The sequence below is a fragment of the Lycium ferocissimum genome, chromosome 5, assembly GCF_029784015.1.
Source record: "Lycium ferocissimum isolate CSIRO_LF1 chromosome 5, AGI_CSIRO_Lferr_CH_V1, whole genome shotgun sequence".
In the NCBI taxonomy this organism is placed as follows: Eukaryota; Viridiplantae; Streptophyta; class Magnoliopsida; order Solanales; family Solanaceae; genus Lycium; species Lycium ferocissimum.
The window spans coordinates 10565825-10579203 of record NC_081346.1 but is presented as its reverse complement, the minus strand read 5'-3'; the positions used below and the strand labels follow the sequence as shown (position 1 = coordinate 10579203).

At 34.0% G+C, this 13379-nt stretch overlaps 2 protein-coding genes across 3 annotated transcripts; one reads left to right on the top strand and one right to left on the bottom strand.

Moving 5' to 3' along the window:
- The first annotated feature begins 3659 nt into the window (after positions 1-3659).
- Positions 3660-9800, top strand: LOC132057541 (uncharacterized). The gene is made up of 5 exons (XM_059450179.1): positions 3660-4919; positions 6342-7331; positions 7892-8117; positions 8662-8804; positions 9104-9800. Exons 1-5 carry the CDS (start codon positions 3660-3662, stop codon positions 9419-9421), a joined length of 2937 nt encoding a protein of 978 aa, XP_059306162.1. The 3' UTR covers positions 9422-9800.
- A 583-nt stretch (positions 9801-10383) lies between these two features.
- On the bottom strand, positions 10384-13047 carry LOC132055936 (uncharacterized). 2 transcript variants are annotated; one of them, XM_059447964.1, is made up of 9 exons: positions 12115-13047; positions 11958-11991; positions 11637-11864; positions 11460-11549; positions 11297-11362; positions 11110-11201; positions 10960-11007; positions 10729-10845; positions 10384-10692 (listed from the first exon to the last, which is right to left on the bottom strand). In XM_059447964.1, coding segments are annotated over exons 1-9 (1044 nt in total). In that variant the 5' UTR covers positions 12483-13047; the 3' UTR covers positions 10384-10691. The 2 variants fall into 2 exon arrangements, with proteins under 2 accessions (XP_059303947.1, XP_059303946.1); XM_059447963.1 differs by having other exon boundaries at positions 10384-10845; positions 12115-13046.
- Positions 13048-13379: the final 332 nt, after the last annotated feature.

The window sequence follows — 13379 nt, the reverse complement described above, 5'->3', positions numbered from 1 at the left end:
GATTAAAATGGAACGGATTTAATAAATGAAATCGAATTATTTTGGGAGATTTGAGATTTTTATTAAAACAGGGGTATATTTAAAAAATTTAATGACGAGAGAGGTATTTTTTATCCAAATTCGTACCAGAGGAAATTTTTAACTCTTTTCTCAAAATAGAGAGGCATTTTTTACCCTTTTTCCTAAAAACTACTACTCCCTCCAGATCAAAAAAAGAGTCCACTTACTCTTTTTTTCTTGGATCAAAAAAAAAATTCACTTAGCAAATCAAGAAAGAATTAACTTTGTTTTTTCATATTTGCCCCTATTTAAGTGTTACATGATCAAATCCCGATGCCTATTTAATTAGGGGTAGTTTAGTTAAATTATCTATTTTTGTGTATAAGTTATATATTTTAAGTTATGCTATATTTAGTATATATATTAAGTTAACATATTTTTTGATCCGGAGTACTACATATATTGTCTAAAGTATTTATAGACACTATATATTTTTTTAGTACCTTTCTATATTTAATAATAATCTATCTTTAAATTTCTTATTGCATCCTCCATTTTCATCATCGTCATCATCTCGTATGTCCATAAACCCAAGCTGCAAATACAAGATAATGTTAACAATGAATGATAATGTTAAAGAATAATTTGGTTTTCAAATGTTTTCTTTTTTATTTCGAGAAACAACTCAAAATAGTCCTTATATTTGGATTTAAATACAAAACAGTCTCTGAATTATACAGTGAAGCACTATAACCCTTATGGTTTACAAAAGTGGTTCACTTTTGGTCCTAGTAGATGGAATCTGTGAACAACTAAAACAAAACACAAATCTCTCACGGTGAAAAATAATCGACCACGGTATCCTTTGATTCTTTCAGGAATTATATTAGCGAGCACTTGTGCAAATCTCTAAGTTTAAATCAAAATTGAACTTAAGTTGATGCATTATTAATACATGTGTATTTCCTTGACACTGGAATAAAAGAAAACAGTCAAAACATTACTTATAGGGTGTGAAATTGATGATTCTATTTGATTTGTTATTATTCTGATTCGATTTCTAGTTTTTGTCTTTGTGAATATAAAATTAATCCAAAGACAAGATATTTCAGTTTGAGAATTTTTTTTTATATGATTCTTTTTTCAGTGTTTTTATTTTCTTCCAATTTTTTCACGTTCACCCTTATCAAGCAAAATTACAATAACAATTACCCATCCTCCAATGTTCAAGTTTAATGGCTCTATGCTGAATCTTATTCCTCATATAACTCAATACTTATAACCGTTTGCAGTATTTTATTAAAATATCATTTTTCGTTTGTAATTCTAAGTTTGGATAAATAAATGTTTAGACTAATTGTGCTTTATAAAATATAATACTATTCTCTTTGTGTTTGAAAGAATATAATGTAGCTTGATTCAAAATTAACACATCTCTAGAAATTCTTACGTTTCTAGTAAGAGAGCATTTAAGGAGGATGGGGAGGAAAGTGATTTGACGCTTTATTTATACATAATGCAATTATTTCGGTTTAAAAATAAAGTTGAATATGCTACTAAAATAGAGTGGATTACACATAATCTAAAAAGCAAAGAACCGAATATATAGGCTATAGCCAAATAATGGCTTCTTGATTCTTCTGTTATATTTTTTCCTTTGAAATCTCGATGTCACATCGGAAGATAGAAAACTTTTAAATTTTCGTCCAAATCAAACTCAACAATTAAAAGTTTCAATTGAGTTAAAAAATTTCGAGTTAATTTGATTAACGTGCTCTTCCTCTGTTTATTACATTATAGATATAATTAACAATGACGATAATATGAAGTCAGCAAATTACATCATTTTCTATTCTTCCTTTTTGGGCAGACCAAAAAAGAGAGAGATAGAGAAGAAAATATGCATTTGCGAACCCCCACCTATTGATTTTGTCTTCTCATACAAACATTCGTCAATATTATATGATAGGTAAAATAAAATGACATTACTGTGTAACATGAATATGTGAATATTTGAGTCAAACTTGACTATTATTAGAATTAGAATTAAATTATAAGAGGAGCAGCAGTTATTGCAAATTAAACTGAGATATCAGTTAATCATAATTAATAATTAAAACTTTATGTAAAAATTATGGGAAAGGGGTCAAATTTACCGTTGTACTTTGAACTAAGGGGCAAATTTACCCCTTATACTTTAAATTTTTCACCCTTATCCCTACCATTATTGAACTTTGCAAAAATATTCCACTTCTAACAAGATGTTGACTGGTCAGCCTGTGCATATGTATGTCGCCACCATTCGCACAAGATACACGTAAAATATTTTTTTTAAAATTATTTTTTAAAAAATGAAAAAAATATATTTATATAATTCTTTTTTAAAAAGTATGTTTTTTATAAGATTTATAATGTTATGTTTTGTAAATAGAAAATTATCATCACGTTTCGTAAATATTTCTCCTTAATATGTATATATACGTACTTTATCCTTCCGAAAATTCATTATCTCCTCACAGGGAATTCAATTATTTGTCAAATATTTAGTTATTAGGCATTAATTTTTTTTCCCTACATGTTAATTCATTCTACTATAAAAATGAAGAAAACATAGTAAATTTGTATAGAAAAATCACGGTATAGAGAAGACAAAATGATAATAGGTACATGGGCTAAAGATTGTGAGTACCTCATAAAATGATGATAGGTCCCAGTACAAAACATACTTTTCTAAAAAGAATTATACAAATATTTTTTATTTTTTTTAAAAATATTTTTTATTTCTTTAAAAAAATCATTTTTTTTATGAAAAAAATATTTTTAAAGATGCTAACTATTACTAATTTCTTCAACTTGACCATGTCATGTAAGTACCGCAACCAACAAGATCACACCATTAGGGCTAAGGTTATTTTTTGCAAAGTTTGATAACGATGAAAAGTTTAAAGTATTAGAGATAAATTTGCCCCTAGTACAAAGTACCGAGTAAATTTGACCCTTTTCCCAAAAATTATTGCATTGCTTTTGTTCAAACATCACATGCACTCAAGGATTCATTTTTCCTGATTTATAGCGTAAGATTCCGGGTTGAAAGAGATATACTTAAAAAGATTAAAACTTATGTCGTGTACATTTGACTTTTTTTTTTTAATATCTCTATTTTTTTTTTTAATATTTCTATTATATATTACAGTTGAATAAAAGAGAAAAAAAAAAAAATAGCGTAACAGTCAAATATATCTCTATTATATATTTGACTGTTACAGTTTTTTTTTCTTTTTCTTTCTTTTATTCAACTGTAATAAAATTTCTTGTTATTCAACATTTCGTCTCTCTCTCTCTCTCTCTCTCTCTCCGGTGAGTGGATAATCAAGGTCAGTTTTTTCAACTACTTATACCAAAAAATTGAAATTCAACTTTGTTCATCGACGGCATCTGTATTAGCCGATTTTTTTTATTTTTTTTGAAATTCTAACTCAATTAAAAAAAGAGAGGGTATATTTGTATGCCCCAGATGTGAACGGAAAGCCATAAATTCGTCATTCCTTTTATTGAATTTATAGATGAACATGTTTATTTCTTTTTCCTGATTGTTCTTGATGATTTTACTAGGTTGATTTCGTTTAATTCAGTTTATAATTTGTTGTAATCAGATGAAAATGGGAGAGGGGACAGATAAGAAGTTATCTTCTGTGGTCACCTCTCCTTGTGATCCACTGGAAATCATGGATGACAGCGAACTTATAGGCAGCATGGAAAATAGTAATAAATTGTTCATATCAACAAATTCTTGTGAATCTGCAGAATATAAGAATAGTGAACTAGTTGGAAAAGAAATTGAAAGCTTCGAGATTAGTGGGGGTTCTTTGGAAATCAAACCTTTGGGGATTGAAGATAATTTGGAGTTATGTGGGGATGTTAAAACTATGGGAGGGTCAAGTTTGCAATCTGGTATAGAAACCGGTGGAGCTGAGATTATAAGATGTTCGGATGAAAGTGAGACGTCGTCAAAGTACGAGCATTCAGATGGCGAGGACTCGATGTTTGGAGGAAGCACTAATGATGAGAAGAACTTTAATTTTTATTATAGAAGAGAGGTACAGGGCTCTCATGAAGAAAATGACAAGAATGAAAATAAGTTGGTTATGAGTTCCGCAGTGGCGTTTGGTTCAGATGATTGGGATGATTTCATGCAGGAAAATGGAGAGTTTACTCTCTCTTCAATGGTGCATGAAGAATTTCAACCTGAAAACTCGCCTAATATTAGAAGTGAAAATGGATGTTTGAATACTGCTAGTACTGCCATCGTTGAGTGTTCTAGTGTTGGTTTAGGAATGCCTAAAGAAGATGACCTTCCAAGTAATCACATCCAAGCTGGTGATGAATTAACCAACTACCCTACTACCTGTTCTGTCGACCCTTCGAGTCCTTTGAACAATGGTAAATCTGAGCATGTCGAAAACGACAAAGCCATGCTTATTACAAACAATCAAATCCAACACATTAATGAATCAGCAAAGTTCCTTGAGCAGTCTTCTGCTTCCAAATTGTTTAAACAGGACAAAAGTCCGGATGTACAGCTAGAAGAAGTTCCTATGAAAGAGGATCTAAAAATTGAACATGATGAATGGGAAGTGAAACATCAAGATGCCTATAATGAGGAAGTAATTCATGTCCGTGATGGTCTTGTTTCCAAAAAAGTGGAGCTAAATCACAAAAGCTTATTCTTGGACCATCTATCTCATCTTGATAAAAACGAATATCATTCATCTGCAGAACCTTTTAAAGATGTGAAGTTAGAACTATCCGCAGACCAAAGCTCATCTACATCATTAGCATCAGTGGCTAATGATCATACAAATGCTAAAAGTACTTCCCTTTCAGTTGGCTGCTCTGAAGATCATCTTGTATCTACTAAGGTAAATTATACACAAATATTTATAAGGATGTTGCGTGCTTATATATTTTAGATGATCTCGTGAAGTTTACAAGTACGTACCATGTTCTCCGTGAAACAGATAAAATTAAACATTGACAACATTTGCTTGTTTTGCTTTTTCTAATCTCCTAGCTCCTTGAACTGTGAAATATAATAAGTGACCTATATTACAACAGTAACTAAGCGTAGTCGTTTCACAATGATTTGTACTCATTACATATATCTATCTGCTAGGTAAAGGTCTTTTACCTGATTTTATCTTCTGTAATGATCTGGCAGAAGCATGCCACAAAATGTGAAAATACTTCTTGAGGTTCTTCCATTGAAAATACATAAATCTGAGAACATTAGGGTGAATTTGTAAGCGTGGCAGTTAATATTCTTTCTCTAAGAGTGACTCCTTTGCCATTGACTGGAAGATGGTTGATTGAATATAATTTCCTGATCTTTGCTTATGTACAAGGACCCAAATAAAGGAGATAAACTAATTTGCTTTTAATCCTACATATAAAAATTTGCAAAGACTGCGACATGTTGTGTAAATATGGTTCAATGTATCAAAAAGATATATCTGATTGTTGAATGGAACATGGTGAGTTGAATGTCTTAGATCTTGAGTATTGATTATTAAGAACTGATAAAGATCGGATTCATGAAATAGTAGCTACTCCTCCGGATCAAAAAGAGTGTCCACTTAGCCATTTGCACACCCCTTAAGAAAATACTAACTTCTAGACAAAAATAGGTAATTTGACTAAACTGCCCCTAATTAAATAGGCATTGGGATTTGATCACATAACACTTAATAGGGGCAAATCTGAAAAAATAAGGTTAATTCTTTCTTGATTTGATAAGTGGACACTCTTTTTGATCCAAGAAAAAAAGGCTAAGTGGATACTCTTTTTTACCCGGAGGGAGTATTAGAAAGAAAGGCTTGTTTAGACAAAGAGGAAGATTTCAGTTTCATAAATGATGCTTACTTATATGCTGTGGAGTCGATTTTTTTTTTTTTTTTTTTTTTTTAAACTTTGACTTACTGATTTTGGAGTGCCTTTGTGTTGGAACTCCTCCAGGGTCCACTTATTTTCAAAAGCATTGTCCCTCTTGGAACACATACTGATTCTTTCCCGAGCGCAATGACTTCCAGTGACTTCTGCTATTGTGTTTATGGCCCTTCTGTTTGGACAGTCAGGGTCCTTTGGTTCATGCTTATGTAGCATACAGATCTAAAGAAGAAATACATCATTTGTGCATAATTTTCTGAACAGTGGTTTGCTGGCAGTACTTATTATTTTCGTGTTTATCAATTTTTATAACCTTCTTTGGCGTTAATGAATCTTTTCCCAGTTCTATGTACAAGGCTACTTTATTTGATGCTTTGTACTTTCTCTTCCTTTTGCAGACACAAAATCTCGAGTTAAATGAATTATATGACGAGCTTGTTCATGATATGGAAGAGATATTACTTGAATCTAGTGAATCTCTTGGATACAATTTTGGTAACAAGATTTATCAATCATATATACCACTTCCTTCAAGAGATGGAGGTTCTACTGCTTCTACTTCTGTTACTCATGACGCTTATGCTGTAATTCAACACCCTCTGAGATTTGACAGGGTGGAGGTCATTGGTGCAAGACAGAAGAAAGGGGATGTTTCACTTAGTGAGAGGTTAGTTGGAGTAAGAGAATATACTGTATACAGAATAAGAGTGTGGAGTGGCGAGGATAATTGGGAGGTTGAAAAACGATATCGTGATTTTTCTGCTCTCTATCGGCGGTTGAAGAAATTATTTGCAGATCAGGGCAGGATTCTTCCTCCTGTCTGGTCCTCTGTTGAACAAGAATCACAGAAGATTTTCAGAAGTGCTTCTCCAGATGTTATTGCTGATCGAAGTGTTCTTATTCAAGAGTGTTTAAATTCCTTTCTCCAGTCAAGGTTTCCTACAGGTGCCCTCAATGCTGTATTTTGTTTCTTATCTCTGTCTAAGGATCTTCCCAGTTCTCCAACTCGTGATACAAATGTACTTCAGTCTCCATCTACTTCAAGAAGCAGAATCAGAGAGAATGGTTCCAGCTTGGGAAAGACTATTTCCCTCATTGTAAATAAAAGGCCTTATAAATCGCATAAACAGTTACTAGATGAACAACACTATTCTTGTGCTGGTTGCTACAAAAATTTTGATGATGGGAAGACTCGAATACAGGAACTTGTGCAGACTCTGGGGTGGGGAAAACCTCGGTTTTGTGAATATAGTGGTCATTTGTACTGCTCTTCATGCCATACAAATGATATGGCCATCTTGCCTGCAAGGATTCTGCATCTTTGGGACTTTAATCAATACCCAGTTTCTCAGCTGGCTAAATCTTATCTGGACTCCATACACGACCAGGTAATGAGAAATATTGCCAAACAAATTTGCTTAAAACTCTGTTCATCGGAAGTGAATAGGCATACACATGTTCATATGTAGTTAGGCAAATTATCAAGGCACTTGTCCTGTTTCCTCGTTTTTCATGCCAAATATCTTTGTACGATCCTAAAGGTTGCACCCTAGGATGTAGCTTAGTGGTCAATGAAGTGGGAATAAAGGCTCTAGAGACCAGGGATCAAATCTTAGAATAGACAAAAAGGAAAAGCACTTGGTGAATTCCTTTCATTTGCCTAAGCCTAGGTAAACAGAGGTACACGGTACCTATGCTAGTGGTAGGTAGCAGGTACTCGGTGGATTAGTATATCACAGAAAAAAAGCTTAGACTTTGACTGGGTAAGTAATATTATGGCCTGCTGCCATCATAAGGAGAGCAGGCAATAAGCCCCAGCTGCAGAAGTGCTCCCGTTTTCTTGCCTTATCCTTGGACTGCATCCTCCTGTTTCTCTTACTTCTGGGTCCTTTTGAGTATGATTACAGGAAAGAACTAGGACTTATGTTTTATTCTTCTGCTCTTGCAGCCAATGCTTTGTGTCAGTGCCGTCAATCCTTTGCTGTTCTCGAAGGTCCCTGCTCTGCAGCATGTCACCGATATCAGAAAAAGGATAGGAACTATGCTTCCATTTGTTCGTTGCCCTTTCCGGAGGTCCATCTACAAGGGAGTCGGATCTAGAAGATATCTTCTTGAGAGCAATGACTTCTTTTCTCTTAGGGATCTCGTCGATCTTTCCAAGGGAGTCTTTGCAGGTTAGCTTGTAAAATGAAATTTTCTACTCATGATGCTTGGACGCATGTGTCCTCTTAAAGTCCAAGCAGATCCTCTCTTTGCTAGTGATTTGTTACTGACTGTTTCCCTTTTATTTTCCTTTTCCATTTTGTTTTTAGTTGAAGATTATGAATGAGGGCTATTGTTAGCTCTTGTTTGTTTTAATGTTGATATTTTACATTTCATACTAGCTTAGCCTCCAGTTGCTCAAGTTCCCATGGAATTGTTCCGAAACTGCACCCTTTTTTTTCTTTTGTTCCCTCTCTCTCCCAGTTTAATTAGTTCATAGCAGAGAGTATATCAATCCCCTCCTTTAACTTACATTTATTATAGCTTTCCGATGAAACATGAATGTTGCTTCTTGATTGTCACTTGTCAGAAAGCAGAACATAGAAAAGAGAATCTAGGACAGATCAGGAAAAGGATGTTTCTCTATAGTTCTGACCTAGTTTTTTCATATGACAACATTACTAAGAAAACTGACTTATGTTTTGGTGTTCTGGATGGCTATCACTTCAAATGCAGCTTTACCAGTTATGGTCGAGACTATATCAAGAAAAATTCTGGAGCATATAGCTGAGCAGTGCCTTATATGTTGTGATGTGGGTATCCCCTGTAATGCTCGGCAAGCTTGTGATGACCCTTCTTCCCTCATTTTTCCTTTCCAGGTTAGCAGGTCTCAAATTTAGTTGTATCTATCGTAACTCTTTCTTGTCAAAACTACTGATCTTTGTTTCTTATACATGTCCTATTTGGGAAGCTTAAGTTAATTTGTTCGACTGTTCACCCAATCTGCACTTCATGTTCGTATAAACTTGGCTTAAATTTGAAATGCTGTGATGTAACCTTATAAAATTGTTCACTTCAATCTTTACATGCATATGCAAGGCCAGACCAAGAGATTAAGAAGTAATGAGTGCCCTTGTTTGCATAGAGCTCCTGATTGATGTAGTTTGTCCTTTAACAGGAAGGAGAAATTGAAAGATGCAAGTCTTGTCAATCAGTTTTTCACAGGCATTGCTTTAAGAGGATATCAAGTTGCCCTTGTGGTACTCAATTTAAGCCGGAGCAAGAGGGCAATACAAATAGGGGCAGCCCGAGCGACAACAGTGTGAAGGATCTTTCCTTGGACATGCCAGGAAAGAGAGCAGACTTCAGTATGAGGCTTTTTTCTGGATTATTCTCGAAGGTAAGGTCACTGAAGTCTAGCGAGGGTGGAGAACAGCGGCCTGAAGATAAGAACACTGTTATTGTAATGGGTACACTGCCAATGACCAACCTCTGAATGCCTGTACATATGTAGAGCTTTGTTTTTAAGGTTCCAAGAAATCATGTGAATTGAAGCTTGTACCTCAGTTAAGATCCGTAAGAGTTTCCCTTCTCTCTCTCTCTCTCTCTCTCTCTCTCTCTCTCTCTCTCTCATATTTGGTCCTTTTGTATTTTCCTCCATTCGACATGTATTATTTTGTAGTAATGTTTCAGAAACAAGGTTGATTTTTTTTTTTTTTAATCTCCCTCACTCCCCCATGATCACTTTAGTTTGTATGAATTTGAAGAGTGCAACTTGTCCTATTTATATATATGACTGTCTTTACTGTATCCAGTGAGGAACTTTTTGTTCTATATGACTATCTTTACTGTATCCAGTGAGGAACTTTTTGTTCTATCTTTTGTAGATGCCTTTTGTTTTGTTTTTGGCGTTGGAGTGGTTGGTGTCTGCATATTGGTCATTGTACAGAGCACCACCAAGGAAATGGGCAAGGATTTAACTTACATACACTGAAAGTGCATTTACACCATCAATATACTTGTAAACTGCTTTATTTATTAGGTTTACTGATTTCACTTTCTATGGGCCCAGAAAACGGCGAATCATAATATACATATTATTCCATTATGGATGTTGGATAATCCATTGGAGAAAAAGAATTATCTGATGCTGCAGATGCCTCTTTTGGTCTTTCTCATAGAACAGAAAAGTAATTGTCGCATCCTCACCTTTAATCAGTTTAGTTTTGACTGTAAGATGCTTTTGATTTCCAACTTATAGCCATTGCCCCACTAGAAAAGTGGAGATCTGAACAGAAGAATGGGCCATTCCCTATTTAACAGCTTTCTCATTGTCGGCATGTTCGATATATTTAACCTTAGGGGACAAAAAGTTACACATATTGGAGTAATAATATTTAGAGATTCACCAGATTCAAAGTTAGCATTATGAAGCAGACATTAAAGTGAAAAAAATGATGTGTAAACATGTGGCATTACTGCATATATATTGGAACAATAAGTTATATGAACAATAAATATCTATTTTGCATATTTAAGCTACATGTATATCTTGCAAATCCAAAACTCTATTTTTTTCTCTGTAACCTCTCAAGATTTACTGCTGTTTCGCTACATAATCTTTTGTTTTCCTTTTGTTGTTACCCTTTTCCTTTTCTGGGGAAACAAGGACCAAAGAGGCAAAGAGTCGTGTTGTTCAAAAAAGGAACTCAAATTGCCTTCTGTGTTATTATGTGGTATAATCTTTTCTCATTTTCCCTCGAGTATAGCTGTCTTTAAAGCATAAAATCCCTTATTTAGCATCATCCTGCACACTGATAAGAGTGGGGAAACCATTTCTTTAACAAATGGTGTTTCAGTTTCATAACCAAAACAAATACTCCATAGCATGGTATGTGCATCACCGCCACGGATGAATACCTGAAAAAATTTCCATGGAAAGAGTTCATTTTCTTGATTGATAAACTTATTTCAGACAAAGTTTTGGAGTATAAGCTATATTATATAGTTTAATACATTAAACAAAATGCTTACCACAGAGGAGAAAAAGAAGATGACAGATCAAGAAATGGATAAGGCCACCTGGTTCAAAAATCAAACGCAGTATTAGTTAGTTGTTCAAACAGAAAGACTTAAAATATTATTGCAACTGGTAAAAAGAAGAGAGTTTTTTTTTTTTTTTACCAAATTGAGATGCAGGCATGGACTGCCCATTGAAAAGCAACATAAACTGCTGTCCACAGAAAGAAATATCCAATTCGAAACCAAGGGAAACGCTGAAATAACACAATGGAATAAGATGTTAATTTTAAGAAACATAACTTATGAAGATGATTTTTGAGATCAAATGAGAAAAGTTGATGGAACTTACTAAACTGTTGAGAGCTGTATCACCAAGTAGAAACACTACATTGATTGAATGCATGTTTATTATCCACTACAACATAAATGAAATATCAATTAGAAACACGAAACATCTCTGAACTTTATCCGCTATTACAGTAAAGTCATAATAGTAAGTGTAGCATACTTACAAAATTCAAATTATAACCTCTGATGGTCAGAAATGGAACAAGTATGAACCAGAAGACGCAGTCAGTAAGCGTTATCGCTCCTGCATTCATCTTTTATCACAATATGGAAAGACAAATGTTACCAATATGTAAAAGTTGTATATGTCTTGTCATAGGATCAAACGCAATTCGATTTACCTGGAAAATAATCTGAAAAACGTATCCCCAGATATCAGCAATTTGGCGAGAACTCTGTTCTGCATTTACCCCCACCTGTTTTGCAGCATTTTCACTGCTGCTACTTTCCACATTCATAGACAATCTTCGCAAACCATACTCAGCGTCTAGCCTCTCATTATCAGTTCCATCGCCACCAACTGTATTGTGATATTGGTAACATCCATACATTGAGAGCACTGATCCAAGCTACATTCATATAACAAGAAATCATAAGTAAAATTACAGCAAAAAAAGAAAGAAAAAAAGAACATTGAGTTCAATGTTGCTACTCTTACTTACCCCAAAATAGATTGTAATCAATGTGAATGTCCACCTGTTCAGAAGCCAATACATATCAATATCAGATAGGAGTAGTACTTAAATTTAAGGACATTTTCAAGATTCATAAATCACAATCATTTGGATATTCCATGAATTGATTGAAAAGTATACTTACTGTGTATAGTAGTAAAAGAGTTCCCCTCCATCAACAGCAACATTTAGGATTAGCAATAACAAGAGAATTAAAAAGGCGACGATTCTATATCCAAGAAGCCAACCAGGATGTATAGTTTTGAGACATGGCTTCCAAACTTCATCTTCATACAAAAGGCCAGGGGATTCTTTCTCCTCTTCTCTGCTCCTATTTCTTGAACCGCGAGGACCTTCGTACTTTGTTATGAGAATGGATGCAAAAACCACAGAAGCAAAAATCCAAATGGAGCACAACGTAACCCTCCAGTTGAACCAGTAATCTGATGTTGTTGTATCCACAGTCATAGCTGGTTGCCATGAATTTTTGGGAGCTCCTGTTAGAAAACTCATTATATCACAACACTTCTCTCTTAATCTCCACCTCTATGATTGTTCACAAAATTTGGCCAAAGGGTCCAGAAAAGTTCCAATTATCCACAACACTAATGAATGTTCTTGGTTTTTTGCTTTTTTCTTTACTTATTTATGCAAAAGAATTGAATGAATCCAAAGAATTAAAATCCCAAAAAATCTAAAAAGGTAGATGTAACCTTGTAATGGCAAAATTGAAATGTAGAAATCAAGAATGAAATTCTCATAGAAATATCAAGAATCCAGGACCAAATAAAGACCAAAACTTAATCAAAAAGATAAGCAAAAGGGTCCAGTTATGACATCCCATAAGGGAAATAGAGAGGAAAATCCAAAGACTATATATAACATGGAACTGTAGACAGTTTATAACAGCTTGTGCCTTGAGGTGTATTGATATTGACCTGCATTTGATATGTGAAAGCAAGCAGAGATTCCAGACTTTCAGCATGCATTTGCACAGAAAGATATGTACAAAATTAATTTTAATATAATTTTTTTGAAATAAAAGGTGGTAAAAAGAAGGCAAGTTCTTAATTGTAAGCAAAGGGAAGTTAGGATTCTTAGAGGTGGTGTGGAAGAATAGATGCTTTGCTTTGATAAAAGAATAAATAAATTGAAAAAGAGAAGAGAGAGGACAAAAAGGATGCTGTTCTTTGGGCATAAGCTTCTTTACTTTGTTATCCCAATAAGATTTGCCTAATATGATTAGTCTATAATCCAATATCACAATCTCAATATGCCCATGCAAATTAAATATGAAATTCTTAGACATAGAAGATATGTCACTTTTTTTTCTGGTTAGTTTAACAACCATATTACCGTCCTTTTTTATATTTTTGATATTCCAAGTGTCATATTGGGGGTGGGGTGGGG

What these genes read in the sequence shown, in the direction of transcription:
- LOC132057541 (XM_059450179.1), top strand. Translation starts at nt 3,660, where the DNA reads ATGGGAGAGGGGACAGATAAGAAGTTATCTTCTGTGGTCACCTCTCCT. An exon ending in TGGACTCCATACACGACCAG is followed by an intron (nt 7,332 to 7,891) that starts GTAATGAGAAAT and finishes CTGCTCTTGCAG; the next exon opens with CCAATGCTTTGTGTCAGTGC. An exon ending in CCCTCATTTTTCCTTTCCAG is followed by an intron (nt 8,805 to 9,103) that starts GTTAGCAGGTCT and finishes GTCCTTTAACAG; the next exon opens with GAAGGAGAAATTGAAAGATG.
- LOC132055936 (XM_059447964.1), bottom strand. Translation starts at nt 12,482, where the DNA reads ATGAGTTTTCTAACAGGAGCTCCCAAAAATTCATGGCAACCAGCTATG. An exon ending in GAGGTTATAATTTGAATTTT is followed by an intron (nt 11,363 to 11,459) that starts GTAAGTATGCTA and finishes TTTATGTTGTAG; the next exon opens with TGGATAATAAACATGCATTC. An exon ending in CATGCCTGCATCTCAATTTG is followed by an intron (nt 11,008 to 11,109) that starts GTAAAAAAAAAA and finishes TTTTTGAACCAG; the next exon opens with GTGGCCTTATCCATTTCTTG.